The sequence below is a fragment of the Eptatretus burgeri genome, chromosome 5 (assembly GCF_056783735.1).
Source record: "Eptatretus burgeri isolate ZD-2024b chromosome 5, Ebu_testis_v1, whole genome shotgun sequence".
NCBI classification, from domain to species: domain Eukaryota; kingdom Metazoa; phylum Chordata; class Myxini; order Myxiniformes; family Myxinidae; genus Eptatretus; species Eptatretus burgeri.
This window is the reverse complement of record NC_140965.1, coordinates 47,709,051-47,727,174: the sequence shown is the minus strand read 5'-3', so window position 1 is coordinate 47,727,174 and position 18,124 is coordinate 47,709,051. Positions and strand designations below refer to the sequence as shown.

Here is an 18,124-nt window from a genome sequence, read left to right as displayed (position 1 = left end):
TGTCTGTTCCTCACTATGCTGTTTGGAACCCAACCTATTAACCTCTGAACCTATTAACATTGTACATGAATTGCATGATTCCGTAATTGACCTCACCTTATAGGCAAAACAAGTACACCGTGTTGTGTAGAACATTATCATTTCACCATTTGCTTTCCACTAATTTGATGATGGTGTTGATATGTCTTGACTTGAAAAGTGGCTATGATATAGAGTTAATCAGAGATATTTTTAATGATAACATGAACTTTACTCCAGAGTGAAGTTTAACTTCCCTCTTCATTATAGCTGTACCATGATTAACTAAATCATATTTGCTTTGGGCAGTCATGGATTGAGCAAAAGCTAACTTAAACAAACTGCTCATAACAGCAATAAACATGAAAGAGCAATCAGACATTGCAGACCCTGGCCAGGTCTTGCTTTCTGTGGCAAATAAATGGAAGGATGTACGAAATGAAAGGTCGTTGATTGCAAATGAAAGGTCTAAATGGTCCAGTTGTAAATGTGTGAAGATCAAATGGTCTATAGGTCGAAATGGTCTCAAGAGTCTTAAAGGGCGAAGGGGTCTAAATGGTGTAATTTAAGTTCCAAAGGGTTGGAATTCTCTGAAGGGGACTAAAGGGTCTAAAAAGGGTCTAAATATCAAAGGGGTCTACAGGGTATTAAAAGGTGTGAAGGTCTAAATGGTAGAAAGGAATCTCAGTGTTTTCATGGTTCTAAAGGGTCAAAGAGGATCTAAAGGATATTGGAGGTTGAAGGGTTCAAAATGGTGTATTGGGGGTCTATAGGATCTTAAAGGGCCTGATGTGTCTAAAACATCTTTGTGGTCTAGGAGGTCTTTGAAGTCTGAAACGTCTTGTCTGAAAGTCTGAAACGTCTTGTTTGAAGTCTGAAAGTTCTCAAAGGTCTTCGGATTCTTGGGGGTCTTATGGGTCTAAAGGTTCTTCAGAGTCTTAAAGGGTGTTTGGGGTGTTAAAGGGTCTTAAGAGTCTAAGGGGTCAAAAGGGTTTTAGAGGTTCTTAAGGGATATTAGAGTTCTAAAGGGTCTTCAGGTTCTAAAGTGTCTGCAGAGTTTTATGGGTATTAAAGGGTTTTAGGAGTCTTAAAGGGTATTAGGGATGTTATGAGCTTTTGTGGTCTTTATGGATCATCATGGGTCTCAGAGTTGTAAAAGTTCTCAAAGGTCTTCGGATTCTTAGGTTTCTCATGTAATTAATACACATCGTCACGTTCTATAACAGACAAACAAACGGACCCAAATGCAGTACCCTCTCCTCTGGCAAAGGTAACCAGAATGGCACTCGGTAGAGCACATACCTCTGCTAGGCTGAACTTTACATTTTGTATCCCACTGATCGGCCGAATATGCATCCAGACATTAACCAAAATCGAATCGGCTTGTTCGTTTCACCGACTCAACTCATCCAGCACGTTTTGTCCGAATACGTCCATAACTTTGAGATATCGTGCTCTATATCGTTTTGGGCCTGTCTCTCCAATGGCCAGGATTCACTTAAAAATTCTCGGATCCACATCCGGATCTGCTCAAAATTGGAATTAATTCGTCCATGACAAACACCAAATCTGTCCACCAAGTTTCATTTCAATCCGTCCACAACTTTTTGAGATATCCTGTACACAAACAGACAGAAAGGGGGTGAAAACATAACCAAAGCACGACTACAAATTTCAAACTGATTTGAAACAGAAGAAACAGAAGCAATACCACAAATTAAATTGAGATGTCGTGCTCACAGACAGAAAGACAAACAAACAAAGGGGTGAAAACATAACCTCAGTCCACCTTTGGGGGCAGAGGTAACTGGAACGGCATTCAGTAGAGCGCATACCTCCACCAGGCTGAACAGTTTTTTTTATTGTATCCCACTGATCGGCCGCTGCATTCAGACCTGAACCAAAACCTAATCGACTTGTTCTTCTATCTACCCAACTCATGCACCAACTTTCATCATTACCCATCCACAACTTTTTGAAATATCATGCTATATATCATTTTGACCATATCTCAATATATAGCCTTTGAAATGATGTGATCTGCCCAAGATTGCTGGGTGCACATGCACAGAAACCCAAGGTAAAGGCCCTGTCACACCTTGACGATTTAGCCAACGTATGCCTGACGTATGCAAAATTGGGCTAAAACGCCGGCACATGTCGAATACGTTATGGGTAAGTTTGTATACGTTAAGAGCACGCTGGCATACGTCGTAGAACGCTGGCAAACGTCGTAGTTCGCCGAGCTGTTAGACAAATTTTCCATGCTTGAAATTTCCCGACGTATGCCAGCGTATGACTCGCACGTTCCGCATACGCAGGCCATAAGTTGTAGGCACGTTACGCGATCGTTGACACACGTCGACACACGTTACTTGTAAGGTACTCATAAGTCGAAACACGTCAAGGTAATGGTTAAGGCCCGGTCACACCTTGACGTTTTAGCCAGCGATGGCAACGTATTAAAATGTATGTAAAACGCTGGCTTACGTTGAACTTTTGATGTTTTTTTTTTAAAGATTCGGACGTATTCATAGCGACTTGGTCTTACGTATAACGCATTGGTAACGGACACAGAACGTTTCGTTGTGTTATAGATAACTTATACCAACGAATGCTGAACCTGTTGTCGGCCTACACAACCGATGCCCAACGATAGTCTAACTTAGGCATAGCGCGCTGCACGCATCGCCGACGATGTCGTGACGTAGCCTATTAAAAGGCTGACGCACAACGATTCGAATCATAACTGCCGTAGAAATGGAAGTGTCAACATCGCGGTCACACCTTGGCGATCTTGCCAGCGTATGCCGACCTAAGAAAAATGTGTCTAAAACGTTGGGGGCACGTCAAATACGGTATGAGTAAGTTTGGTATACGTGAGTACAACGCTAAAGTACGCTATCATACGTCGTAGTAAGTAGAGTACGTCAAGAAATTTTAAACATGTTCAAAATTTTACGATGTACTCGGCGTATGACACACGTTCCGCATGCGATGGGGATAAGTTGCACACACGATATGTGGACGCTTACACACGTCCACAAAGGCTACTTATAAGCTACTCATAAGTCGAAACACGTCGCGGTAATGTCTTTTTTACGCGAAACTTATTTCTAACTTATGTTTGACGTTCTTTGAACCAATTCTTTACGTAGTCCCAACACACATTGACGTATGTAGACGTATTCCAATGACGTCTTCCGGTCGACAAAAAAAATAAATGAACGTGTTTCTAACTTACAACTGTCATATAAAGACGTGTTCCCAGCGGTTTTGGGAATTGGTATATAAAAATGCTGCTCATAAAAGGGGAACCCAACAGTGTTTTCGAGTCCTTTTTGAGTCGATGTCCATGTCAGCAGTAATAGTAACAGTATCAGTATCAGTATTACTATTAGTATTAGTATTAGTAGTAGTTTGTTCATGTTGGCGGTAGTAGGTGAGTGTGAGGGGGAGGGTGTGGGTTATGATGGATCGTCCTTGCGTTTAACGATTTAACGATTTAAATGATAAACTCAAAGATTTAAATGGCTGCATCTCCACTATTGAAAGTAGACGCTTGCGCTCAACAATTCGATTTTTTTTACACTCAACGACTTTTAGACGGTACCACTCAGCTAGTTTCATTGTTTACAATGAACGATTTAAATTGCTGTCACTCGCCTTTGTTTTTTGACGCTGGAGTTTGGAAATTTGAAGCGTTTCTTCTGAACGTGTTAAAACGCTCAAACTCGACTATTTTAAATAGACGCTGCTGATGGACAATTGGAATCATAGCCAAGCTAGACATCGAAGTGTGAACATCCTCGTCATGCCGAAGAAAAGTTTGAAGAATGCTGCAAATAAGTGTCCTGGCCGTGGCCGTGGACGCTGACGCAAGGACGATCCGTTATACCGACGTCTTTCAGCCTATGAGTAACTTAAAAGTAACGTCTGTCGATGTGTGGCAACGATCGCGTAACGTGCCAACAACACGTTAATCATAGGTTAGAAATAAGTTTTGGGTACGCTCAACATTACCTCGGCATGTCTCAACTTATGATTAACTATCAAGTAGCATGTGTTGACGTCTGTCAACGATCGCAGACCGTGCATACAACTTGTGGCCAGCGTAGCGGAACGTGTGAGTCATACGCCGGCATACGTCGTGAAATTTCAAGCATGAAAAAATTTGAGGACAACCGAAAAGTACAACGTTTAAAGCCAGCGTACAACGACATATGGCAGTGTTTTTCAGCGTGCTCTCAATGTTATCAAAACTTACCCATAACGTATTCAACGTGTGCCAGCGTTTTAGAAAAAAAATTCAAAAATCGGCATACGTTGGCTAAAACGTCAAGGTGTGACCGGGCCTTTAGCGTCAGTGTTCCAGACTCCCTGGTTTTTTTTTTTCTTCGGTATGACGGTTATGTTGACACTTCGATTTCTAGTGCGGTTATAATATAATTAAAACGCTGCAGCTCAACGATTTAAATCATAACCGTCATACCGAAGAAAAAAAAAACTAAAAAAAAAAACTAGGGAGTCTGGAACACTGATGCTAACCATTACCTTGACGTGTTTCGACTTATGAGTAACGTACAAGTAACGTGTGTTGACATGTGCAAACGATCGCGTAACGTGCCTACAACTAATGCCAGCGTATGCGGAATGTTTGTCATACGTCGAGTACGTCGAGAAATTTTCAACATGCTGAAAATTTGTCGACGTACTCGGCGTACTACGACGTATGCCAGCGTGCTCTTAACGTATACAAAACTTACCCATAACATATTTGACGTGTGCCAGCTTGGTTCGGCAAATTTTTCATACGTCAGCATACGCTGGCTAAAACGTCAAGGTGTGACAGCGGCTTCACACTTCGAAATAAGTGCGGTTAAGATTTGAATCGTCGAGCCGCAGCTTATGAATAGCCTACACCACGTGATCGTCGGTGATACGCTGCCACGCTATGCATAAGTTAGACTATCGTTGGGCATAGGTTGTGAACGCCGACAACACGCTCAGCATTCGTTGGTATAAGTTATCTATATGTTATCGAAACGTTATGTGTACGTTACTAATACGTTATTCATACGTCCAACACGTTATTATACTCCCAAAAATTAAAAAAAAATCGATAGTTCACCGTACGCCAGCGTTTTACATACATTTTGATACGTTGCCATACGCTGGCTAAAACGTCAAGGTGTGACAGCGGCTTAATAAAGTAATTTGGTGCAGCCTGGAGATGTTTCATGCCTCTCAGAGAAGTGTTGTAGAATTGTAAAGGGGTGGGAGTGGGAGTTGTATGGGTTATGAGTGCCGTTATAATTTTATTTTTGGTTTGGTTCACGGGTCACAAGAGAAATTCCACTCGACTTTATATTAAGGATGTGTGTGTGTGTGTGTGTGTGTGTGTGTGTGTGTGTGTGTGTGTGTGTGTGTGTGTGTGTTATATTCATAGCCGCTGCTAGTTAATTGTATTAACAGGAAAGGTTACGAACACCACTCTGATCATCCATGCAATTTTTTTCGTACAGCAGACCCTCTCCCATTCACAATCCTTGATTACATTCTTGAAAAACCCCGCGTTGAGCAAACCCGCGATGCGTAAAGTTAAGACCTCATGGGAAAAATAGGGTTAGGGGAACCAACTCTAAAATGTATTGACTTTTTTGCCTAAACTACAGTTGTAAACATAGGGGCAATATCCCCAGGGTGCTCACCTAGTAGCGGCTGGATAAGATAACCAGGAACTATGAGTAGGCATGGATGACACAAAATATGCAACAGAGAAGAAAGTATGTACCAAGGGATTTTTTTAATGTTGGGAACAAACTTTGGTAGATACACAGTGATGAATGGTTTGTTACACTTTCATCAAAATCGCATGTGTAGTTTCAGAGAAGAAGTTGCAAATACTTGTGGACGGACGGACGACGCGCCATCCCATTAGCTCCCTGGAACTACATTCCAGGAGAGCTAAAATGAAAAACACTTAAAATTGCAGATGATGATGATGAAGGGCGTTGGAGGTTATTGAGATGACGTCGATGTCCCTGGCTAAGGGTCGTAAGGGTCATCAGACTCTGCGAAGGAGGTCATCTTTGTCTGCTTTGCCTTGTTCTGCACGTCCTTACATACTACCATTACGTCGACTCAGGCCTAAAGGGCCAGCTCATCGGGCATGATGACGGACTCTCCACTCCTCACTCCCCCTCATCATTGTGTTCAGTTCATCTACATTAGCCGTGCCACTGTCTTCTCGGAGCATCTCGTCCTTGTATAGATCTCCGTATTAGGTGCCATGACCGCATCTATCTCACGCCTGAATTTCAAGCACCGCTCCATGAAGACTTCTTGTTCTTATTCTTCTTTTTTTTTGGTTTTAATGGGGGTTTCAGAGCCGCGAGGCTATATACACCACGCTCCAAAAACTTTGTACGATGAGCAGCCAAGTACGGGGGACGATATATTATAAGAACCGTTTCTTTTAGAAATTTTAACAACGATTTGCAGAGTTGAGGTTGCTCATGGCTGAATTAGCACAGAGGATCTGATGCACCCACCAGCTGATCCCCATCTCTTGGGCAGAGTAGAAGAGGTGCTGTCTGGGTCCCCTGTACCACCAAGTTGAGGGCAATGTGCGAAGGAAGATGTGATTCAAATATTTAGGAACTTTACACCGCTCGCAGAACCCCATAGGGTGACAGTGACACCCTATCCGATGTAAATAGGAGTTTAGAGCACTGTGGTATTGAGAGTTACATGAATATTAACGAATGCCTGATGAACCAGAATTGACGTCAGTGGGCAGTCGAGTGTGTGGAGCAGGAGACTCGATGAAAAGCGGTTGAGCGAAAGATCCTTCGTGTGAGCTGTCTTTGCTGCACAAGCACAACATATTGGCGACGAGGATGGCTCACCTTGCTCTGAGACCACCTGCTGCATTCTTACCAAGTCCGGGTGAGCCTTCGATACCTGTTACCTCATGGATGCGCATGTTCGAGAACTTCATGCTGGCGGTAAATGACGACGCACTTTCTGATGCGAGGAAGCGCACATTGCTTATAAACTGCCTTGGAACTGAAGGGCAGCGTTTATTCTTTACCCTCCGAGTTGATGGGGACACGTACTCTGCTGATGTCGGTGCATTAACAGCCTTTTTCATGCCGAAGGTGAACATTGTTTTCGAACGAGATAAGTGTCGTCAACGAGCACAGAGCACCTGGTGAGGCCAGGTGAATCCACTGCTCAGTCCGTTGCTGCTTTACGTGAGATTGCGGTTAATTGTGAGTTTCGTGACCTCTCTGATGAAATGATATGAGATCAGCTCGTAGACAAAAAAAAAACCCTCACTGCTCATATAGGTGAAGGGTTGCTTTTGGAACCGGAGCTTACACCGCAGAAAGCCCTCGTAATGGCGGACCAAATTGAATCGGCCATGGTGGAAGCAAAAGTGATGACATGCGGCAGGTCGACGTCCTTTCAGGATGTAAATACAATCCCATCATGTACTAGCGGGGGGACAATACACACGTGACCCCATCCACAAGGACACATCAAATGAACCTGCAAACCCAAAATTTTCACAAGAGCTCGACAGGGACACCAAGAGAGTACTTTTTGTCGTTGTGGATCTGCAATGCACTTAGCCAATTACCCCAGGTGCCCTGCAAAAGATGTAAATTGCAGGCAGTGTGGCAGAAGTGGACATTTTGCTATAGTATGTCATAGTAAAGACTACGAATACCAAGTGTGGAAAGTGACTGTGCCACATGTGACTGTTTTAAGCATAAACACACAAGCCTCTGAACAAATGAGAGGGAACCTATTTTGTGATTTTCGTCTTTGCACATCTGATGGACAGGCTTGCTCAGCTAAATTGCTGGTGGACACAGGTTCAGTCATTTCCATACTTCCAGTATCTACCTACCTGGAGCATTTCAAGACTGCACTTCTTGCTGAACGACAATTACACTTGGAGAATTACCTAAAAAACACCGATCTCTGTCGCTGGCTGTCTTCAAGTACATGTGCGACACAACCATGTTTCTGTGCCTGCTGATTTCTCCATTGTGCCTTCTGGAACACCTATACTCAGCATGGACCCCTTCACTGCTCTCGGACTGAATATTGTTCATGGATGTGTTACTCCTGCATCAGTACTAAGTACCTCTGTACATCAAACATCGGTTTGGCAGGCATCTAATCCTAACGTCACTGGAACTCTGGGCTATGCAAAAGAATTTGTACACAGGGTGAAGATAATGCCCGATGTGGTGCCAATCCAACAGAAGCTTCACCGTTTACCTTTTTCTGTCCGTGATGCTGTCTCGCAAGAAGTGAAAATGCTTGAAGAAGCGGGTATCATTGGGAGAATTGACTCTTCCGAATGGGTTTCACCGATTGTCGTTACGCATAAGAAAACGGGAGGTACACGACTGTGCGTGGATCCTCGTGAACCCAATAAGGCGATCGTAATCGACAGTCATCCATTCCCACATATTGAGGAGGTATTCGCAGAACTTCAGGGAGCGAGAATGTTTTCTACTCTTGATCTTCAGAGTGCATACCATCAAGTGCCCTTGCATGAGGAAAGCAGAGACCTTATGGCTTTCATAACACACGAGGGACTTTTCCATTTTTGCCGTGTTCCTTATGGTCTTGCTTCTGCTCCCAGTGCATTCCAGCGAATGATGTCACAGATCTTAGCTGGCCAGGAGGGCGTCCCGTGTTACCTTGAGATGACATAATTGTTTATGCTTCGTCTCCTGAGAAACACGAAGAATGTCTTCAAGCTGTTTTGAATTGTACTCATCAAGCAGGCTTAAAACCGCATTATGACAAATGTCATTTCAGGAAGGCTGAACTTTCTTTTTCTGGATCACATGATCTGAGAAAAGGGCATGAGCCCAAACACCGAATATGTGGTGGCAGTAACACAAGCACCACCCCCAAATGATGCATCTGCTCCACATTCTTTTCTGGGTTTAACTTCTTGGTACTCCAAATTCATTCCAAATGATGCAACAGTTATGGAGCCACTTCGTGCCTTGCTGCGCAAGGATGCTGACTTCTCCTGGACTGGGACTGCACACACTCAATTTGAAAGGGGAAAAAAAATTGATTGCTACCAGCCCTGCACTTGCTTTGTTTGATCCTACTCTGGCCACCATTGTGACCACAGATGCGTCTGATTATGGACTTGGAGCAGTGCTCACTCATCTTCATGAGGACTCTACAGAGGAAACAGTAGCATTTGCCTCATGAACACTCACAGAATGCGAACGCAAGTTCTCTACAGTAGAGGAGGAAGCACTCACCTGTGTCTGGGCAACTGAGAAATGGCGTACTTACCTATGGGGTCAGAAATATATCCTGCGTACAGACCACAGTCCACTGACCACACTACTGTCTTCGAAAGGTCTTGGTGTAGCTGGAATGAGAATTGCCACGTTGGTCTGCACGCTTACTGTCGTTCAACTATGAAATTGTGTCCAAACCTGGCCATCAAAATGTGACTGCAGACTGTTTATCGTGGTTACCACTTCCCATGACAGAGCCTTACCACGAACCGGATATAGAAATGGTGGCTTTAGTGTCCGGTGACTGCCCTGTTATACCTGTGGAACAATTCAAGGAAACTTGCAATAGATGCCCTATTCTACAGAAGGTGCGAGGATATGTCTCCAGAAGATGACCTTGCACTGCGAAGGGCATTGACCCAAATGTACTTCCCTACTTTCGCATTCGGAATGAAATGGCTGTCCAGGAGGATTACTTGATTCGGGGCACTCACCGTGTGATAGTGCCGACAGAACTTTAACCCAAGTTAATCCAGCTTGCCCATGATACGCATCAAGGTATTGTAAGGACTAAACAAAGGCTGTGTGACCTCTACTGGTGGCCAGGGATGGACTCCCAAGTGGAAGTTGCCATCTAGTCGTGCATGACTTGCCAAATGCATGATAAAACAGCCGTCACTCAAGTCCCACCTTTGCAACCAGTTCCGCTTCCTTATGCTGCTTGGGAAAAGCTTGCCATTGATATAGTAGGACCACTTGATAATGGCTAAATGGACTGTTGCTATGCCATTACCTCAATTGATTACTTCAGCAAATGGTCAGAAATAGCCTTTAAGTCCCAAGTAACATCTGCTATAGTTATCAAGTTCCTGACTACAGGATTCAGTCGTGAAGGAAATCTGCGGGAACTTATCTCTGACAATGGATCTCAGTTTGTTTCAACTGAATTTTAAACATTCCTGCAGGAAAGAAACATCAAACCTGCTACAAGACTCAAGGATGTGAGACGCTGTGTTCAACAGAAACAAGAGAAGTCTAAATGATACACAGACAAGCGTCCGGGAGCGAAACATTCCACCTTCCATTGTGGTTCTTTTGTGTGAGTTCGGAAACCTGAACTTCACCAGAAAGGACAAAACAAGTTTACCCAACCCCTCAAGATCAGTGAACAGAGAGGTCCTGCTACCTACAGACTCTCTGATGGGAAAGTGTGGAATGCAATTCATCGAGCACCTGCAATCGAGACCTCAAATGGACTTTCTGCTGGAAGTACGACAGGTTCTGAGGACTATAGGGCACAGAGCTCTGTCCAACAAATGCCTCCAGAAGTTTTAACCCCATGAGTTCGTCGTGGGACGAGATATCGTCGAGCTTCTGAATGGACCAAGGACTTTGTCACGTGACACGTGACCTTGGATTACATGCCTACTATTTTTTGTTGGGTGGGGGCATTTCATTACCAGTTGTTATTTTCATGAAAAAAAGAAGGAATATGTGGTATTGGGAGTTAGATGAATATTAATGAATGCACGATGAGGCGGAACCGAGAGTGACGTCAGCGGGCTGTCAAGTGTGTGGAGCACGTGACGTGATTCAAAGCGGTTGAGTGATAGATCCTTCGTGTGGGCTGTCTTTGCTACACAACAAATACGATATCCAAATCGGAGCCAGCAGTGGACCTGGTCCCTTCAGGAGAGTCGGGGAACTCCATGAAGAGGAGCGAAAACCTTTCGAGATGTGTCTCATTCTTTTTATGTGTTCCCTTTTTCATGTTCCTCAACTTTATCTCATTTTCCCTTCCTCACTTCAAAACAAACAAACAAACATACAAGCCGGGAGGCGACGTGGGTGGTCGCTATATAATTGCATACTGGTCATACAGTTTTTGACGGATCGGGCTGAAAGTTTTTGACAAATACGTTGATTATAGTGCGCATAAAAGCGCGGAAGCCGATTTTTGATTTTCGAAAAAAAAGAAAAAAATTAAAAAATATTTTCCAGATTTTTTTCAAAAATTTCAAAGTCCCGTTGCTAGGCAACGGTGGCGTCCATAGCAACGGTGCTCAAAAACATAAAACTAGATCCTGGTATGAACCTACCAGTCAGGTTTCATCAAAATCAGTTGACTCCTCTGGCCTCCAGAGCTGTCCATTACAAACATACAGACAGACGAAAGACCTGAGAATAACGGTAGTCCAGTGACCACCCAATATTTTTGCTCGAAAAAAAAATCACTAACTCGTTGTGCCTCTTATTTCCTTCCTTGATTCATCCTTTATTTCTTCCTTTCTCATTACCTCCCAATTGAACCAACATTTCTCATAATTTAATTAATTTCCTTCTTACTTTAAAAGCTTTTGATAACATTTTATAATTTTTCATTTCCCTTATTTCACAAAACATGCCACTTCTTCTTCTTTTTATTATGCTTCTTCTTCTTCTTCTTCCACCGCACATTCTTCTTCTTCTTCTTCTTCCACCACACGTTCTTCTTCTTCCAGAACACTTTATTTTCTTCTTCTTCTTCTTCTTCTTGTTCTTCTTCTTCTTCTTATTCCACCACACGTTCTTCTTCTTCTTATTCCACCACACGTTCTTCTTCCTCATAACTATTTAGTGTCACGAATACCTCGCGATATCAAATGAAATCACGCGGACTAAAGTATTTGTGGATGGACGGAGGGATTACGCGCCATCCCGTAAGCTCCGTTGGAGCGTGAGCTGAAAACAGATCAACCTGTCCAAGATGTTCGAGCAAGCGGCCTTGTGCGTTGGTCTCATTGTGTGGAGGAGTCAATAATGTTGAGAACTTTGATCATACTTCAGGATGAGTTTGTTTGATCGTCCCTCTGGAGCGACAGCATGAGATCGTGAAAGCCTTACCCTCGATAACGCCTTTAACTTAGGAGACGGAGTTATCGTGTGCTCCCAAGATCGCCTTTGAATGAACCTCCCAACTCCTTTTTGTTATCTACTGATTCAGGTAGCGTCTCGTCACAATTTCTCATTCTTTACTGGGTGTTATGTTCACGAGGTGTATCGCATTAGTTTTGCCGTGGGTGCTGTCGTTCTCAATATGGGTTTCTTTCTTCCTAATTTTTTTTTTTTAACCTCCGGAAGTGAAGGTGAAGGAGGTTATGTTTTCACCCTTTTCTGTTTGTCTGTGTACTGGATATGTCAAAAAGTTGTGGACGGATCCGGATGAAATTTTGTGCACTGGTTGGGTGTATCGCAAGGACGAATTGATTGGATTTTGGTGAAAATCCGGATCTGGATACGAGAAATAGTTCTTATAGTGATTCTTCACCATTGAGAGATCGGGCCAAAAACGATGTAGTCTCGTATAGCATGATATTACAAAGATGTATTGGGCCCAATATGTTGTCGTGGATCAGGCATTACGTGGCGGTGGTACGCACTCTACCGAGTGCCCTTCTGTTCTGTTCTGTTCTGTTCTGAAGAAACTGTTCCAAGTTGGAGAAGAAATAGACACGCTATCTTCTACAGTGGTCATCATTTGGGTTGGAAACATCCGTAAAAGAAAGCAGACGATGTTTTCATCAGCCAGAGTATCCCATAACATCCTGCACTAAGTTCAGAACTTTCTCATTTTCGTCTTCAGGAATCTGAACCTTTCCCCCTTCATCTGTAGTTTCATTACAGTTTGTTATCAACCATGCCAAATGATTATACAAATCTACAGGAACTTGATTAGATGCCTCTTTGTAAGAAATCTCAATTGCAGTTCCTTGAACTTGAGGCACCCTTTTTGCAGCCTGTTTTATTTCCATAGCTGCAAGTGCTTTGCCAGAGGATATGAACTACCTGATACACTTGTAATAAAATTGTCACCATCATAATCATCATCTGGAAAAAGTTGGCATTCATCCACTTCAACCTCATCACAAAGTTCCTTGGTGGTCAAAGAAGAGGAACAAATTAGAGTTCCATTGTTCAAAGTAATGAGCTGAATGTCGGTGCCAAAATTATCCAAAAATCGTTTTGTCAACCTATCAGTTCTATAAGGCCGCTGTGCAGTATTACCATTCTGCTTCAAAATTTCATCATACTGTTTTGGAAGCTGGCGAATGTAATAGAGGTCAGGTCAGGTATGGGAGCATGTGCCAGAACAGCGCGTCGCTGCGTCCACTTTCCGCCGGTACTCCAGGGGCCTCCGTCTGGCCATCCCCCAGGCAGATGCCAGGCCCATCCCCATCTCCTTGAGATGATGGTCAACCTGCTGCAACCATGAGGCACGTGGTCGGCCCACTGGCCTCCTCCACTCATGAGACTCCCTCGCTGAGAGAATCTGGTGAGCAGGATCAGCGTCAGGAGAACGAGCCACATGTCCATACAGCCGCAGCTGACGCTCACGGACTATGCAGGTAACAAATCTCATCCGAGTCTCTCTCAGCAACCGCTCGTTGGACACAAAATCCGACCAGCGATAGCCAAGGATTCTCCGAAGAGACCTGGTACCAAAGGAATTAAGTCTCCGTCTCAGATCCTTGGTCAAAGTCCAAGTCTCGCACCCATAGAGCAAGACTGGAAGTACCAAGGACCTGAAGACTCGGACTTTCGTCCTCCCGCACAGGTACCGGCAGCGCCACACCCCATGATCCAGTGAATCCATGACTCCCCAGGCCCGACCCAGACGTCTATTGACCTCCGGCTCACAACCTGCGGAGACATGAATATCACTGCCAAGGTAAGTGAATCTATCCACGACCTCAACATCCTCACCACAAACAGACACAGACAGGACAGCAGCATCCAAGATGTCACCGAAAGCCTGGATCTTTGTTTTGACCCAAGAAATCCGTAATCCCAACGGCTCCGACTCCTCATTCAGCACCTCGAGGGCCCCCAAGAGGATGTCTAAAGTCTCCGCAAAGATGACTGCATCATCTGCAAAATCAAGGTCCGAGATCTTGACATTGCCAAACGATGCACCGCAACTTGATCTCTCCGACATCCTCCCAAAAATCCAGTCCATACAAGTGCTGAAAAGTGTGGGGGCAAGTACACATCCCTGACGAACTCCAGTAACAACTGGAAATAAGTCAGAGGCGGTACCACCACGCTTCACAGCACTCTCAGTACCAGAGTAGAGTTCAGACATCAGATCGATCAGTTTCGGTGGCACCCCACGAAGACCAAGAATCCTCCAGAGGACATCCCGATTCACTGAATCGAACGCTTTACAGAGATCAACATAGGCTGCAAGCAGCCCCTGCCGAAACTCTCGTCTGCGTTCAGTGAGGACACGAAGAGCAAGGATACGGTCAATCGTTGACCTCTTTGGTGTAAAGCCTGACTGCTCTGGACGCTGGTGCTCAAGCAGATGGTGGCGAACCCTATCAAGAATTATCCGAGCAAAGACCTTGCCCGGCACTGAGAGCAGCGTCACCCCTCAGTAGTTGTTGCAGTCTTGGCGATCACCCTTCCCTTTCCAGAGAGGGACAACAAGGCCCCTCTTCCAGTCAGTTGGGATGATGCCTGTGTTCCAGGCAGAGCACAAAACTGCATGCAACGACACGAGTGCAGCATTTCCACCAGCCTTGAGAAGTTCAGCATGGATGCCACAGATCCCTGGAGCTTTGCCCCGTTTCAACTGGTTCACCGCAGCCCGTGTTTCCACAAGCGATGGTGGACCACAGTTGATTCGAGGGTCAGCAACAGGGATTGTAACACCCTTGACGTCCAACTCGACAGCTGGGGGATCAGCCTGGTACAACCGCTCAAAGTAACCGGCCCAGCGGGCCTTCACTTCAGACTCCTCTGTCAAGAGCCTACCACTCTCTGCTCGAACTGCAGTGCTCCGAGGGATGGGCTTGGATGAACGTCATGCGCGAATTCCCCTGTAAGCGGGACGAGAATCACCTGTCCACAGGTGATGCTCTACCCCCTCACAGATTCCTCGCACATAGCCCTCCTTGTCCACCCTCAGTGCACGTACAGTTTTACGCCTCAGCTCCCTAAACAGCTCAGCTCTGCCATTCAGCCTGGCCCTGCGACTCTGGTCAATGGTATCCAGTGTCCCTTGAGAGACAAAATTCTTCTTTGCCCTGCGGTGAACTCCAAGGCATCCACCGGCAACATCAAGGACGGTGGTCTTGAAGGTGCTCCACAACTCTTCAGGACCCCCCAAAGCACCCAGACCCCCCAAGTGTCCACTCAGCCTGTTCGCAAACTCCTCAGCTACTCTCTCATCCCTGAGCTTGGCAACATCCAGCCTAGGCTGGGATGGTACCATTCTCCAGGATTTAAGGTGCAGCTTTAGAGTTGCTACAACAAGCCTGTGGTCAGTATTGAGGAACTGAGCACTCCGGTAGACCCTGCAGTTCTGGATCATCCTCCAACGACCGTCAATGAGGACATGGTCAATCTCCTTTGCCACACCGCCAGCGTTGGAATACCAAGTCCAGCGATGAGCTTGCGGGCGCTGAAACCATGAACCAGCCACCCTAAGTCCATGACTTCTTGCAAAGTCAAGGAACTTAGTGCTATTCTGGTTCATAGTTCCTGACCCATGGGGACCAACACACACCTCATAACCATCCCTATCAGTTCCAGTCGATGCATTGAAATCCCCCAAGACTAGAAGTGTATCTCGTCTGGGGCACTGATCAACCACAGACTCGAGTGTGGCGTAGAATGCATCCTTCACGGTAAGATCGCTCGCCTCAGTCGGAGCATAAATAGAGACCAGGGAAATGACACCTAAGGAGTGACGAATCCTTAATCTCATAATACGCTCGTTGACCGGTGTTACCTCAATTATCATTGGGGTCAGCTTATTGGACACAGCTACAGCAACTCCTTGGGTATGGTAACCATCAGAGCGACCAGACCAATAGTAGGTGTAACCACCCACCATTATCTCGCCGCAATCCGGTCTCCGAACCTCAGAGAGAGCTGCAATCCCGATGTCCAAACGCTTGAGCTCAGATGATAACAGAGACAGGTGATCATCCTCTCTTAGGGATAGGACATTCCAGGCACCCACCCGAAGGGACCGCCTCAGGTTAACCCAAGGAGACCGCCGTCTGGTGGACTACACCTCAGCACCACTCCGACACACTCTCCCGCAATCTGACCCAGGGATGTTACCCCGTGGTTTCCCTCCTATCAAAGATTGGGGGTCCCGAAGGCTTTGCCCCAATCCCATCATCCGGTGAGCTGCCCTGCGAAGGGAAGCTGCACAGGAGGTACTCCCACGGAGTGGGTTTTCAGATTTTTTTGCGTTTTTGCGTTTTGCGGAATGAAGCGTTTTACGGTGGCTGGAGTGCAAATCCTGCCACCAACCTCCTAATAAGAAGTAACCCAACTGCAGGAGGACGTCCGCAGACACAGTTGGGCACTAGATATGGATGGCCGTTGGCTCACAAGGAGCTCCTCCGCCCTTTGATGTAATATACATGCCTGTCAATCATAAGTCCTGATGTAACCTCAGACAGAAGTGTTTGAAACACCTGGTCATGCAAACTTGGGTCTCGACTTTTATTTTCAGTTTTGCTGCGTTCACTCATTAACTTGTTCATACACCTCACATGATAGCGGGAATTATTTGCAATTAAGTCGAGGCACTGGTCACCAAAACCATCAATTTTGAATAGAATATCCTTGTTATTAAGTTCCTTTGCCTTTTTAGGTCATCTCTACCGAGATGACCAAAGAAAGCCGGACCAAATATCCGTCCGTCCGTCCGTACGTCCGTCAACAATTTTTCTTTCCGATCTTGATGAAACTTAGTATGTGGGTTGAGATCGATGAGTGTTGCACAACGATATAACTTTTGTCAGGGTCAAGGTCACGAGGTCACGTAAGTTATAAAAATCGCCATTTTCAAAACCTATCTCGTCTGCCATTCTACAAGATATTCGTCAACTGTTTATTGATTATGATAGTAAAAAATATTATCTTGTATCTAACCGGACAGATTTTTGAATTTCCTTCCCGTTTGATCGTCACATGATCTGGAAGATGGCCAAAAACGCCGATGCAATTCGCAAAGAAGGAAGGAAGGAGAAATGAAATATAAATATAAAACACATTTTTAGCCTTTTATATTAATACATTATCCGCCAAAGGTGGAAAAGTTTCAAAACCCGAAATGTAAACGTCGGCATTTATTTTCAAAATATAATTCCGTGCGCACACGCGCCAAAATGCCGAGTCATCTTTAACCGAACTGCGCAGTCGTCTTCGGTCATAACTGAGCATTGAGAACTTGTATTATAGAGATGACCGTCACCCCCACACGGGGGTAATTTTTATGAATTCATTTCTGTCTTTCTATTGTACTAACTAGTATCAATGTTCTGTGCCCTTTTGAATCACGTTCCTTTTCACACAGCAAACACACAGTTTTTAAAGTCTTTTTGAAAATCCATTGAACTTGTTCTGTCTCCTTTACTGGCTCCCTCTGAAGTTTTCCCACAACCTTTGCTCATCCTTTGCCCGTTTAGCAGAAATTACATCATCAAGGGACCGTTTGTGTGTATACCCACTGTGACACTTTACATGGCACAGAGGATTTTTTAACAGGAAATCATCTGCGTCCTGAAGGTCACCCCACAGTCTTTGATGCATCTCGTCTTTCCTGATTTCGACAGCATTCTTAAATGTTTGCAGACCTCTTTTGGTTAGCTTCTACAGAGACCCCTTGTCATCACATACTGTTTGGCAGACCAAACATTTTGAATAGTCATTTTCGATCAGAAAAGTCCTTTTTCCTTTACCTTTCACTGTTATTACAAGCTCCATTCTTTAATATGAGGGCCGTACCTGTGTGAAAAAAGGAGAAAACA

The 18,124-nt window shown here is 44.8% G+C and overlaps 1 protein-coding gene across 1 annotated transcript in view; it reads left to right on the top strand.

Moving 5' to 3' along the window:
* The first annotated feature begins 11,987 nt into the window (after nt 1–11,987).
* Nucleotides 11,988–18,124, top strand: part of LOC147026377 (CD109 antigen-like) — a 129,361-nt gene continuing 123,224 nt past the window's right edge. Inside the window, exon 1 of the mRNA XM_085881760.1 lies at nt 11,988–12,294. Coding sequence (XP_085737886.1) covers nt 12,256–12,294 — 39 coding nt within the window. The 5' untranslated portion in view covers nt 11,988–12,255. The remainder of the gene's footprint in view (nt 12,295–18,124) is intronic.